Here is an 11,747-nt window from a genome sequence, read left to right on the forward strand (position 1 = left end):
GGGTAGAAGTCGTCGGGGCAGGCCGGCGACCTCGGCGGCGAGGCGGGCGCGCACGTCGGGCCGCCGCGCGACGGCCCACGTCAGGTACGTGAGCGTGTTGCTCGTCGTGTCCGAGCCCGCCACAATGTACGTCTGCGCGTTGACCGTCACCTCCTCCGCCGTCAGCGTGTCGTCGTCCTTGGCCGCAAAAACCTTGGAGAAGAGCGTGTCCCGCGCCTTTTCGTCGCCCGAGAGGACCGCCTCCTTTTGCCGCGCAATCGACTGCATGGCGTACGCGCGCATGCGCTGCCCGCCCGCGACGGCATTGTCCACAATGGGAATAGTGATGTACTGCGCGAGCTTGGTGAGGCCGGGCACGAGCAGGCGGATGCCGCCAAACTTGTTGACGGCGAGAATGTCTTCAAAGTACTGGTTCTTCTAATTGTTGCACTAGGTCAATGCTGCTCTGCCGCGGTTTTGCGACGAGGGGTGCGTCCGCTTACCTTGCCGCTCTCAATCATGTTAAAGGAGGAGCCAAAGGTCAGTTCGCCGAGGGTGTCGGTCGTGAAGAAGAACCACCACTTGTAGACGTCAATGGCGCCGCGGGACTGCAGCTCCTCGGCCATCTTGTAGACGGCGGCGGTGGCGCGCGAGTAGACGTCGGGGATGGCCGTCTTGAGCGCCGACTCGGACATGGGCGAGGCCAAGAGGCGGCGGTAGCGGCGGTGCAGGTCGACATCGCTCGTGTTGAACATGGAGTCGACCTTGCTGGGCGCAAGGGCGCGGTAGGCGGGGTGCTTGAGAAACGTCTCCTTGTGGCCGTAGACCTTTTTGACGTCGTCGATTTCGGCGATGCTAATCTCGTTGGGGGCTGTGCGAACAATGCGGCCTGCGCTGTGTCAGCGCTGCGCTGCACTTTGGCATTAGACATGTCATCTCGAATAGGTCCTTACCATATTTTTGGTGCAGCCTGTGGGCGTGGCCGGGCGTGAAGCCTTTGAACATGGACATTTGGTTGGGCAGTGCTGTAAAGTGTGTATACCATGGCCCAGGCACCCTTGAGATGGGGTTGCGGAAAACTGTGATGAGTTTCTGTATACCGTGGTTAGCAATTTGCGTCCCTCCAAAGGCATCAAAGTAACCAACTGCGAGCACCCAAAGGGTTGCCACGGCCCCGAGGGCGATGCAAAGGTTTACACCTCTTAGTAGTTGTAGTTCCATTGTGAGTTGGGTCGTGTGTGTATGTGGGAGTAAGAGCAAAGCAAGCAAAAAAGACTCGATACCCTTTGTTGGAAAAGATAGAGAACGGGGGAGTAGCTTGAATATAAATACAACGTGTAGCATGGAAATACTTGCCCTTGTATCAACTAACCGCCCAACCTATGAACGCATGGATGGGGTTGTGGCATGTATGCGCGGGAAAAGATGGGGCGCGACATGAGTCCAGCTCAGCCCCATGACGCCTGAAATGTGAATCACCCATTTTCTGGTTGGCCGGCAGCCACTAACGGAGGGAAGTCTTGGTTGCGTGTCATGTGTGGTGCTCGCGACCGCGAAGGCGCGAAGTAGTTGCAACGAACGAACCAAGCCGAGCGCCGCCGCGACAAACAAGCCCCCCCTGTCAAAAGAGGAGGCGGTGGCAGGACAAAGGGGCCCAATCTGGGTGGGCTGCGCTTTTCTGGTAAAGTTGTAAGGCGTCGATCGTAGGTGGCTTCGGATATCGATGACTGCGATTTTCAAGCCGGAAAGGCGCAACACGGGCGCAAAAGACTACGACAAAGCCAAGCCACAGCGAGAAAGACTGGGGTCCCCGTAGTGACAGAGTACACGCGTCCACTACGTATGCGACAAGGGCCCAATGCCGCTCTGGTGTGACGGAGCGAGAGCAACTGCGCGTAGGGACGGGATTGGAAGAGGGGGGTCTTGTGAGTGTCAAGCTCTGAATCCCGACTCTCCGCGAGGCAGTGTGCGGGCGGGAGGCGCCTTGTGGTTCATTGGCTGGGGGTGGGTGGTTGGGTTGCGGGCTCCGCCGCAATGTGACGACGAGGCCGAAAAGAAAAAAACTTGACGAGATGAATCCCGAGCAACCTTGGGTTTTTTTTCTCCTTTGTTGGTGGCGTGGGGGTCGGAATGTGTCAAGGCGAAACAAGCAAACGGGAAAGCCGGCTGCCTGGTCTGGCACGAGTGCGAGAGGCAGGGCTCAAGTCCCCGCCGGACACCTCACACTCTTATCCCACGCACACTTGGGAAGAAGAGTCGATCAAGGTAAACCCCGTTTCTGTCAAGAATCAAAAGCTCCCGCCAAATGAACAGGCTTGGCCCCCGCCACCGCCGTCGATCCGTCCTAGCTAGCCGCTTACGTCCCCAGGCGTTGTGACCTGTGCCGGTGGCCGATGAATGTGGGTATTTTTATTCTTTAGTGAATAAGCTATTTCAAAGAGACGAGTTGAAAAGGAGCCTGCAAGTATCTTTTGATGATTGAGGATGACGGCCTGGTTGGCGTTTGCTGACTGCGTGACGCTGCTAGTTAGAGAGAGGCCTTGGGCGGACCATTGTCGCATCTGAAACATGCCGCATGACTTATACCAAAAGTTATACCAAAAGACGCCAGAACAAAATCGCCAAAACGGGCATGCATGCTGTTTGTTGGCTTCTAGAAAAAAGCCTCGAGGCTACCCCCAGAGTTCTGTCCCAGCTCCTGTTCGTCTTCAATTACCCTATAACAGAACTCGAGCAACATGCGTCAACAAAGACTTCGTTCCTCACATACCACAATGGCTTATCGAGCCCGAAAATGTATTATTATCCATCAGCCCATGCCCTTGAGCCCTATAGCCGCATCAGCCCGATAACAGCGCTGCCCCAGCCCTGGCCCAATCCCATTGCCGTCAGCAAGCCTGGTTCCGCCTTCGCCGGGGATTTCAGCCACTGACCAAGGAAAAAAAAGTCCCGACGCCATCATCTTGTAATTTACTGTCGATCGGTTAATTCGGTGTGGCTTATGCCGAACCGCCCGCGTTGTTTGTTACTGGCTGCTGATACTCCCTGTGTCATCGTCTCCTATCAATTCCTAGGATTTGGATGAAGGACCGACGCGAAGACCAGCGAACCTTCTCCAGAATGTGTGCACTCAAGTCTGCATTGGTGCTGACCCCCTTTTCATTGCCTTGACTACTGCAATTACAGCTCATCATCGAACCTCACTATGTATCATGTCCATTCACCGCCTTAGACAAACTCTCGACGTCCTACCAACCAAGAAGTTGATGTTTGGCGAAAACAAATAAGATGAGTAATACGCGCTGAAGCATCGTCACAGCTTCACATTGCCTACCCAAGACGAGGTAGTACACCATCTTTGCTCTGACCTCAGCAATAACTACTGCCCTTTCTGGTCGTTACCAGTGCTCGACTTCGGGTCCGGGATTGGCAGGCAAGTGGCGATCACCTCACTCGTCAGAGACTGCAGAAGTATAGCTAACAAAAAAAGCTGCGCTAATATCTGAATTGACCCCTTTAGTGCGAGTTTCTAGAAGTGACGGTGACGAAGAAGAAGGAGCAAGGCACGCAGTAAGAGTCGCTCGCATTTCTCGTATGCGGAGCAAAGGGCCGAACTGCACCGGTTAGAACGGCATTGGGTGCCAGAGACATTGCATGTAGTTCAAACTTGCACCGCCTCGAGTTTGCACCGCCTCAAGTATGCTGACAAGGAGGCCGTTGTCTTTGCGCCGTGTCTGGGTTTGGCTCCTGCGGCGAAGGCTTCGACAAGTCCTGCGTGCAGGTGCCCCGAAACGTTCCGCTGCAAGACAACAATCCTATTGCATAATTTTTCCTGAGATCCTAGTCAACCTCCAATATGTACCGAGGCTAGATCAAGTTTCGAGTCTCACCTGCATCTTGCGAGTTCCGCGCAGCATGACGCGGCTTGGCCTTGAAGTACAATACCCAACTCAAACTACAAGTGTCGGCTCTGCCGACGTCGTAACTCGTCTATTTAGGCTTCAATGACAACATGAGGCAGCTTTCACACTCTGAAACCAGTCGAATTATATCACGGGCCAGTCCTCCCGCTTCCAACAGCGTCCCATTGGCTCTGTACAGGCATGGCCACCAACCACGACCGCACGCACCCGAGATCCAACGCAAACAACAAACCGGCCAAAAGTTGGCCATCAATTAACGGGAGTCCAGATAACCTGCCCAGACCAGATTAAAAGATCCCCCACATAGGCGGCGATGCATCGATGACAGGGACGCGCGTTGTCGTTCAATCCCGATCCTTTCAATGCCGGCCCGGTGCGCCGTTGGCCTCCAAAGCTCCGGCCATTGCGCGCAGCGCAGGACAGAGGCAAGGCTAACACGAGTACGCTCAAATAGGCAGGACATGGCCTTTCTATCTGATAGTTTCATGAAACCGTCGACATCTCCATTATTTCGCGGACGTGGAGTTACTTCGCCACCATCATGGACTGTCACTTTACAAGGCAATATGCAACGGCGAGATGTAAAAGCGTATATAGAACGTTGGAATCTATGAGTAGCTAGTGAGAGAAACGACACTACACATTCCGCCTCCTTGCGCCAGCACCAATTCCAAGACAGAAAACAATGACGGTTTAGGTATAGAAGTTGTAACAATGCCAACAGAAACCACACACTGCAAAGCTCTCCTCTTTTCCCCTTCTGCCGCAGACGCGCCTCCAGTTAAGCTCCAATCCCGCTAGATTTCCCATCTTGCTTCCGAGAAAAGTTCCCATTGTCCAACAAGGATGCCCAATGGGCAAAGAATTAATAGTACAATAAAAGTAGTAGTGACGGGGCAGGCCGAGACCAGAACCAGCGCCACTCGAAAGTAGAATAAACAATATTCGAATGTGCCTAAAACATAGATTGGAAGAACGAAAATGACAAGGACGCCGTGCTATGCATCAAAAACGCAAACCCATATCCTCACTCGCTAACGACGCAATTGAGCTGCCTTGGTACGAGGCTAGATACGCAGTCATGAGTGTCGGCGCTAAGGCGTGCGAGGGCGCTTCCAGTAATACTGCTTGTGCTGCTTGCGACAGTTCCTCAAACTGGGCTTGCGCAGATCATCTACAACAGCAGCCCGGCGCTCACTGTCATTGTCTTTCTCGGGTAGGTAGTAGTACTCGCTCTCTAGCACCTTGCCTGCAGCGTCCTTGCCCTGGCGTGGAATTATACCAAGACATCCTGTCGACTCAATGACTTCACAAAGAGCATCCCGGGTCAAGTCGACCTTGAAATCGTCAGGGAGGTGTTGCATGATGACCGACAAAGGCGTGGATGAGAGCCGAGAGTAGGCGAGTTGATTGACCACATGGTTGGCGACCCCGGGGTGGACAGTGACTTTGGGCTTTTGGGGCGTTGGTTCCCGATCCTCTTCCTCCTCACTAAGCAACTGATCATCCGGTGTGGGCGTCTCCTCATCCCTGGTCTCTGGAGAGGGTGGGTCAGATAGTAAGCTGCTCTCAGTATGCGTCTCGGATGCCTCTGGGTTCTCTGCAAGCTCTGGAATATCGCGTCCTAGAGGATTCCCCGCACGAGGAGACTTGCCCAGAATCGATGCCAGGCGGTTGGATATATCAGCACCGAATGGGCCGAATGAATGAACGATGGGGTCATTTTCCTCATCGGGGTTGTGCTCTGCTTCATCGTCTTCCTCGTCGTCCAAATGGCTGTGGAAGCTAGCAGTGGCTTCCGTCAGCATACTGGCATTGGGATCTAGAGTTATTTGACCAGGGAGTTCTGGCTCGTCCTCATAAATCTCGATGGCGCCATCAAGCTCCGACGGGCTAGGAAGAAGGTCGTGTAGGCGCTGTGAGCTCGCCAAATGAACGGGCGTGGGGCTTTCAGGAGACCGGATAGAGGCCGCATGACGACGGAGAGGGGATGAGTCAAAGAGACGACCGGGGCGTGTTTGGGATCGTGGGGGAGAATCGTCCCAGCTTGAGTCGGATAGATTGCCAACATTGTCGATCGCCGAGGAGAGACGCGGCCATTGGAGCAACACGCGCGCTTCTTGAACGTCAATCATGATCTCGGCTTCCGTTTCGCTAGAGAAGGTATCACCCTTCGAAAGGTCCCAGCTGCGGCCCTGGCAGTGCAGCTTCAACCCATTCCAGCCCTCACAAACAATTTCTACCTTGTTTGCCTCTTCGGGCTCAGTGGCAGCAACGAAGCGAGCCTTGACGTGGACGCGCGATATCAGGCGGCTAGCTGACAGCTGGTAGTGGGCGGAGTTGGAGGAACGGCCCATAAGCAGCGGCTCTCCGTTTTCGGCGAGTTCAACCGAGGGCAAAGCACCTAAAGGAGCGCGCTTCTCAACCATAGCATTGCGAGCCTCACCAATGGCTGCCGAGTTGCGCCGCAACGGGGAGCTAGACAAGATACCCGTGCTGGATGTAGGAATGGGTGTGGGATACCGCAGGCTGGCATCCGTAGCCGTGTTCTGGCGTTTCGAGGTCCGAGGGAGGCCTGGCGAAGAAGACAGGAGCTCAAATGGGGGCAACAGCGAGGGAGCCGGGCGCTTGGTGCCAGCCAGCGAGGTAGAGGTTGCCGATGGCATAGGTAGCCGGGGCTCGTTTGCCAACGAGCCCGCCAGTTTGTCAGAGTCAAACGGCATGATACGCGACGAATAGGTCAATTGTGTGTTCCACTACCATGCCAGGGTATTTGAAAGGTTCGTAGTCGGGGAGAACCGCGTGATTTCGCGTCCTAATGTCGTGTTCGATCGTCGGAGCGAGGCGTATGTCGTGATGGGAGGCGATGGCAGACTTACACCCGGAGAAGACGTTCTAGCGCGATATATCAGAGAAAGGTTGGATGTGTAGAGGCCCAAGTCTGTAAATAGAAGCAAAAATGTGTCAACGGGCCGGGCAAGGCGGTCGCAGATCAATGGTAAGCGTTTTGGAGAGAAGAGTGGTGGTGTGGTTGTGTGTGCAGAAAGAGGGCCGGTGCTGGTTTTAAGAGGGAGGGGGCCGTCGTGCTACGACACGAACGCGAAGGTAGGCGCATCGCGCGTTTTGGCGTGTCGGGATCTTGTGCGAGTTGTGCAGCGCCCAGCCAGGCCCGGCTTGGGTCGTTACAGCGCGTGGGGTCCACTGCAGGTGCCCCGGCGCTTAAAGCCACAGCGGGCATCTGCATCTCTTTTACAGACGTTTTACAGTGGGCTGCTGTCTGCAGGCACTGAAATTTGTGCCAAGTCCACTAAAACGCCTTTTGCAGCCCACCGTAGGTACCTGTAGATCGCCTGCAATATGCCTCTGCTCGCGTGCCTAGAATCTCGACGAACAGCAACCGCGATTACTGTTATTGCTATTCTCTTTTCCCTTTCAAGTCAAGCTACGGATAATGTAATATGTACCTCCCTCACCGCATCGTCATTTCCAAGCACACCTCTCACATGCTGTGCTGCCCCGTATCCATCCCAGCATCCCACTCCAGCCACTTTCGCCGGCCTGCAAAAACACGTCTCCACTGACCAGGGACCGCGTCTGCTCCTAGGCTTTTGCACGTCCAAAGACCGGTCTATGACTTGTTCATTTTTGTGAAATGCCGCTTATTATTATAGCGTAGATACCTACTCGGCATTCTTGCTGTAACGTGAGCATTGTCCCAAGAAATAAAGAATTTCCTCGCAGAATATAGCCTTTTCAATATCTTGTGCAGAAGCTCATCAACTTAGATTCTTCCTCTCTTCAAACCGCCTTTACATTTTCCTGCAAATGAAGCCCAACTTCCGTACACCGAAACCCTTTGAGTTCCCCCACTTTGTAGTTGTGCAAGTCATTAAAAAAAGCTTGTCCCATGACCGTCCCTGCATGCTCTTTAACCAGCCGCCCTCTGTGGCACGCGACTCGCCAACGAATTTGGCCGAATCTAAATATATAGCTCTGTCCTCCATCTTGTACGTCCCGACTGCTTCACAAACGCAGAGTCGCCCCTGACCACCCTGCATTATGGTAATACAATTGCGGCAGGCTCCTACGACTTGTCCCCCGCCTCATGTCGCGAAGCGCGTCTGTCCCGCCCACCCGAGACTCGCACACTGCCACAGCGGCCAGGTATTGGATGCGAGCAACAATTTATTGGCGCTACTCAACTTAAGGTTAGATGAGTTTTCTGGGTGGCAATTCTGCCAATTTATGCACTTTGCTTCGTACAAAACAGTATTATTAGTATTATTAGCTGTTGTGCTCATCAACTTTCTAGCTAGGTATGACATATCCGGCTGAGCCACGGTAGTGTGGCATGACGTCTAAGTCGTTCGGCGTTCTGTGGCTCCAAAGCTAGCAGCAAGCGAGCCACTAGATATTGGCCGAGCCACCACAACGAAGCGCAGCTTCAAGCACAGACTTCCCGCGAGTTTCCAAATAACGGCACTCATTTAACCTCCAGTCGACGTCCCCGAATCACCAAAATATAATTCGTTATGTCGTCGACACCGATGATTAAAGCGGAGTGCATCGGAGAGCCGCCCATGTAAACCGGAGGCCGGCGCTTGCATGTTCCGACCCAGAATTTTGCCAGCCAAAAAAATTAGCTCCTCCCGTTTGGGTCACACCACTCATTTTCTGCCACATTTCTGTAAAAGACTCTTCACCGCCAAAAAATTATCGAGCCTTCGAAAAAAGTCCCATCGCCAAGTCGCTACCCAATTACCTGGACGACAAATCCCATACAATACAGCTCTCCATGGCTCCCTCAAAAGAAGTAGCCGCTATCGGCTCCAATGAGATTGTTGCCATTAGCTACGAACAGGTACTTGGCAAATCTTCCGCCGCCATTTTTTCTTGGAGGAGCAAGGGCTAACAACGCATGTAGTCTATCAAGGCCTCCAAGGCTCTTCTTGCACACATCAAAAAGGCTGCCAAGGAGTCCGCTGGGAAACCTTCGGCTAAAAAGAACCTACTCGTCGAAGACGATCAAGATGACACGGCCGACACACCCGTCTGGCTAACGCTAACAACCAAGCGTCACATTGCCGACAAGTCCAAGCTGCAACCCGGCAAGATTGTGATGCCGCACCCCCTCCACGCCGACGACGAGAGCCTATCAATCTGTCTCATCACGGCCGACCCTCAGCGCGCATACAAGGAGATTGTGGCCAGCGACGAGTTCCCCGCAGACCTCCGCAAGCGCATCGGCCGCGTGATTGACGTGACCAAGCTCAAGGCCAAGTTCTCACAGTACGAGGCCCAGCGCAAGCTGTTTTCCGAGCACGACGTCTTCCTGGGCGACGAACGCATCATTAACCGCCTGCCCAAGATCCTCGGCAAATCTTTTTACAAGACGACCACCAAGCGCCCCGTCCCCGTTGACCTCCGGGCAAAGGTGCCCAAGGTGAACGGCAAGCGCGGCAAGCGACCCAAGAAGACAGGCGAAAACGATGTCAACGCCGGAACGCCCGCGCAAATTGCCAAGGAGGTGAAGAAGGCGGTCGGCGCCGCGCTCGTCAGTCTGGGGCCGTCGACCAATACGGCGGTGCGCGTCGGCTACGCCAGCTGGACAGCAGAGCAGATTGCCGCCAATGTCCAAGCCGTGGCCGCTGCGCTTGTGGAAAAGTGGGTGCCGCAAAAGTGGCGCAACGTCCGGGGCATCTACCTCAAGGGCCCCGAGACGGCGGCCCTGCCCATCTGGCTGACGGACGAGCTGTGGGTCGACGACAAGGATGTCGCCGCCGACACGGAGGAGACCAAGGCCAATACGAGCAAGAAGCGCAAGGCGCTCGTGGGCGAGGAGCCCGCGGCTGGCTCGCCCGCGGCCAAGAAGAAGAAGGCGACCGCCGACAAGCACAAGCCCGCGAGCGACGACGCGAAGCTCAATGAGCAGATTGCGGAACGCAAGAGCAAGCTGCGCAGCGCCAAGGCCAAGGCTAGCAAGGCAATGGACTAAGACGGGTATAGCAGAGCGGGAGGCATGTTTACAAGAATCTGATATATGCATGAATATAAAAGGAGGCCAGACGAGGGACGCAGCAGGGGGCATGTGTACATGTCACGACTTTTATTTGGTTGTCTTATCGAATCTGTGGCATCAGGCGTTTTGGGGCGTTTTGCATTTGTTAGATGGTATTTGCAGAAAACAAGAGCACTTTGACATGTACTCGCTACGCAAAGTTGAACGAAGTGATCTGATGCTACAGTGATGCTGAGAAGAGAAGAGGAAAACGAATGGGAATAAAGATGCCTACTCCTAACGCCTATACGCTATATCGTTGAATCAAGGTGGTGGCACAGAGTTTAACGATGCTAGCTCCAGTACCCGGATCAAGTCCGACAATAATACACAGCAATGCTTGCAAACCTCAAAAAGTCAAGCTCATACACTGTCTACTAGAGTTCCAGGTTGGCGGAGCTATCGTGACTGTATAACTTGGGCTGCTCGTGGCGGTGCGAGGGAAACGCGCGCTTCCACGGGCCGAAAAAGTCTCGAAAGGTCTCGTTGAGGACCTTTTCCGGAATTTGCATGTGGTCCGCCGTAATGGAGCGGAACACGAGCGCGCCCTTTTCGTCGAGGGCGCGGAGGCCCAGCCAGTCCTCCTTGTAGATGGGGCGGTCGCGCAGCGGCACGCTGCCGGCCTCGGTGACCTCGCCAAACCACGACGACTCGGGCGGGTGGACCATGGTGTCGTCTTCAAAGAGGAACATGACAAACTTGGTCAGGACGGCCAGGTTGGCCTTGTAGCCAGCATTCTTCTCCTCGCGCTCGTTGTTGATGTCGGCGAGGAAGCGCGAGCCCTCGAGGTAGGCGTCCAGGTCGGCGGGGTCGCGAAAGTACTGGGCGGGGACGAGGCGGCCCTGGACAAAGGCGCTCCAGGTGTTGAAGCGCAGCAGGGCCATGGCGCCTTGGCACAGGAAGTCGGTGGGCGCGCAGGCGCGGAACTGGGCGATGCCGTTGTGCTGGCTGCCAAAGGTGACGAGGCTGCGGACGGGGGGCGCGTTGCAGCGCTCGACGTAGGCGCGCAGGAACTGGCCGCCCTGGGAGAAGCCGAGGGCGTCGACGGCGGGCGCGCTCGACAGGATCGGGTGCGCCGCGAGCTGCGCGCACACGGCGTCGACCTGGGCCGACACGTTGCCGAAAAAGGTCGCGGACCGGTCGGCGCTGGCGTCGTCGTCGGCCAGGGAGATGGCGTGCACAAACGTGCCCGGGTGCACGGCGTCGGCAAGCGCGGCCACGGCCTGGATGCCCTCGCCGGAAAAGGTGTCGCCGAGGCCGTGCCAGATGACGACGGGGAGGGGGGTGTCGTCGGAGGCACTCGTGAGGTCGGAGGAGGCGGTGGCGAGGGCCGCGAGGGCGAGGACGGCGGTGGCGAGTGATCGCGCCATGGTGCTCGGTGGGTGGTGGTTTGTTTGCTGTCTAGGTTATCGTTGTAGGAAAGGACGCACGATGTAGTGGCAGGAAGAGGATGAGTAGAAGATGCTGCCCGTGGCTTGGTTGCGAGGATATGACGAAGTCATGGTCGCAAACAGCGCATGGAGCCAGGCCTCCAGGTGATGAGCGGGCCCACATGCATCTGCCTATTTGCCTCCCGCTGGTGGCGCTGCGAGGCCGCCTTTTTTACCAGCATTGTCTCGCGGCTTTTTGTCGTTGAAACAGGGTTTATTGCCGAATGGTTATAAACTAGACCAGGAACTCTTCCAATTGAAGAGAGAACCGGAGCACATCGTCTACAGCCTGACCCTTACCCAATCCGTAGCTCGGTGAACGCACCAGCCAAAAGGCTTTTTGTCTGTGCTGCTATT

General features: G+C 55.4%; 3 protein-coding genes across 3 annotated transcripts; 1 reads left to right on the plus strand and 2 right to left on the minus strand.

Moving 5' to 3' along the window:
- Positions 1-4,996: 4,996 nt before the first annotated feature.
- On the minus strand, positions 4,997-6,625 carry CCM_08774 (Forkhead-associated; the record flags this gene model as incomplete). The annotated part of the gene is made up of 1 exon (XM_006673910.1): positions 4,997-6,625. One exon carries the CDS (start codon positions 6,623-6,625, stop codon positions 4,997-4,999), a length of 1,629 nt encoding a protein of 542 aa, XP_006673973.1.
- A 2,072-nt stretch (positions 6,626-8,697) lies between these two features.
- CCM_08775 (ribosomal protein L1) lies at positions 8,698-9,897 on the plus strand (the record flags this gene model as incomplete). Its single annotated transcript, XM_006673911.1, has 2 exons — positions 8,698-8,763; positions 8,827-9,897. 2 exons carry the CDS (start codon positions 8,698-8,700, stop codon positions 9,895-9,897), a joined length of 1,137 nt encoding a protein of 378 aa, XP_006673974.1.
- A 440-nt stretch (positions 9,898-10,337) lies between these two features.
- Positions 10,338-11,330, minus strand: CCM_08776 (palmitoyl-protein thioesterase precursor; the record flags this gene model as incomplete). Its single annotated transcript, XM_006673912.1, has 1 exon — positions 10,338-11,330. The coding sequence occupies one exon, from the start codon at positions 11,328-11,330 to the stop codon at positions 10,338-10,340; it is 993 nt and encodes a 330-aa protein (XP_006673975.1).
- Between the last annotated feature and the right edge of the window lie 417 nt (positions 11,331-11,747).

The sequence above is a fragment of the Cordyceps militaris genome (assembly GCF_000225605.1).
Source record: "Cordyceps militaris CM01 unplaced genomic scaffold CCM_S00007, whole genome shotgun sequence".
NCBI classification, from domain to species: Eukaryota; Fungi; Ascomycota; class Sordariomycetes; order Hypocreales; family Cordycipitaceae; genus Cordyceps; species Cordyceps militaris.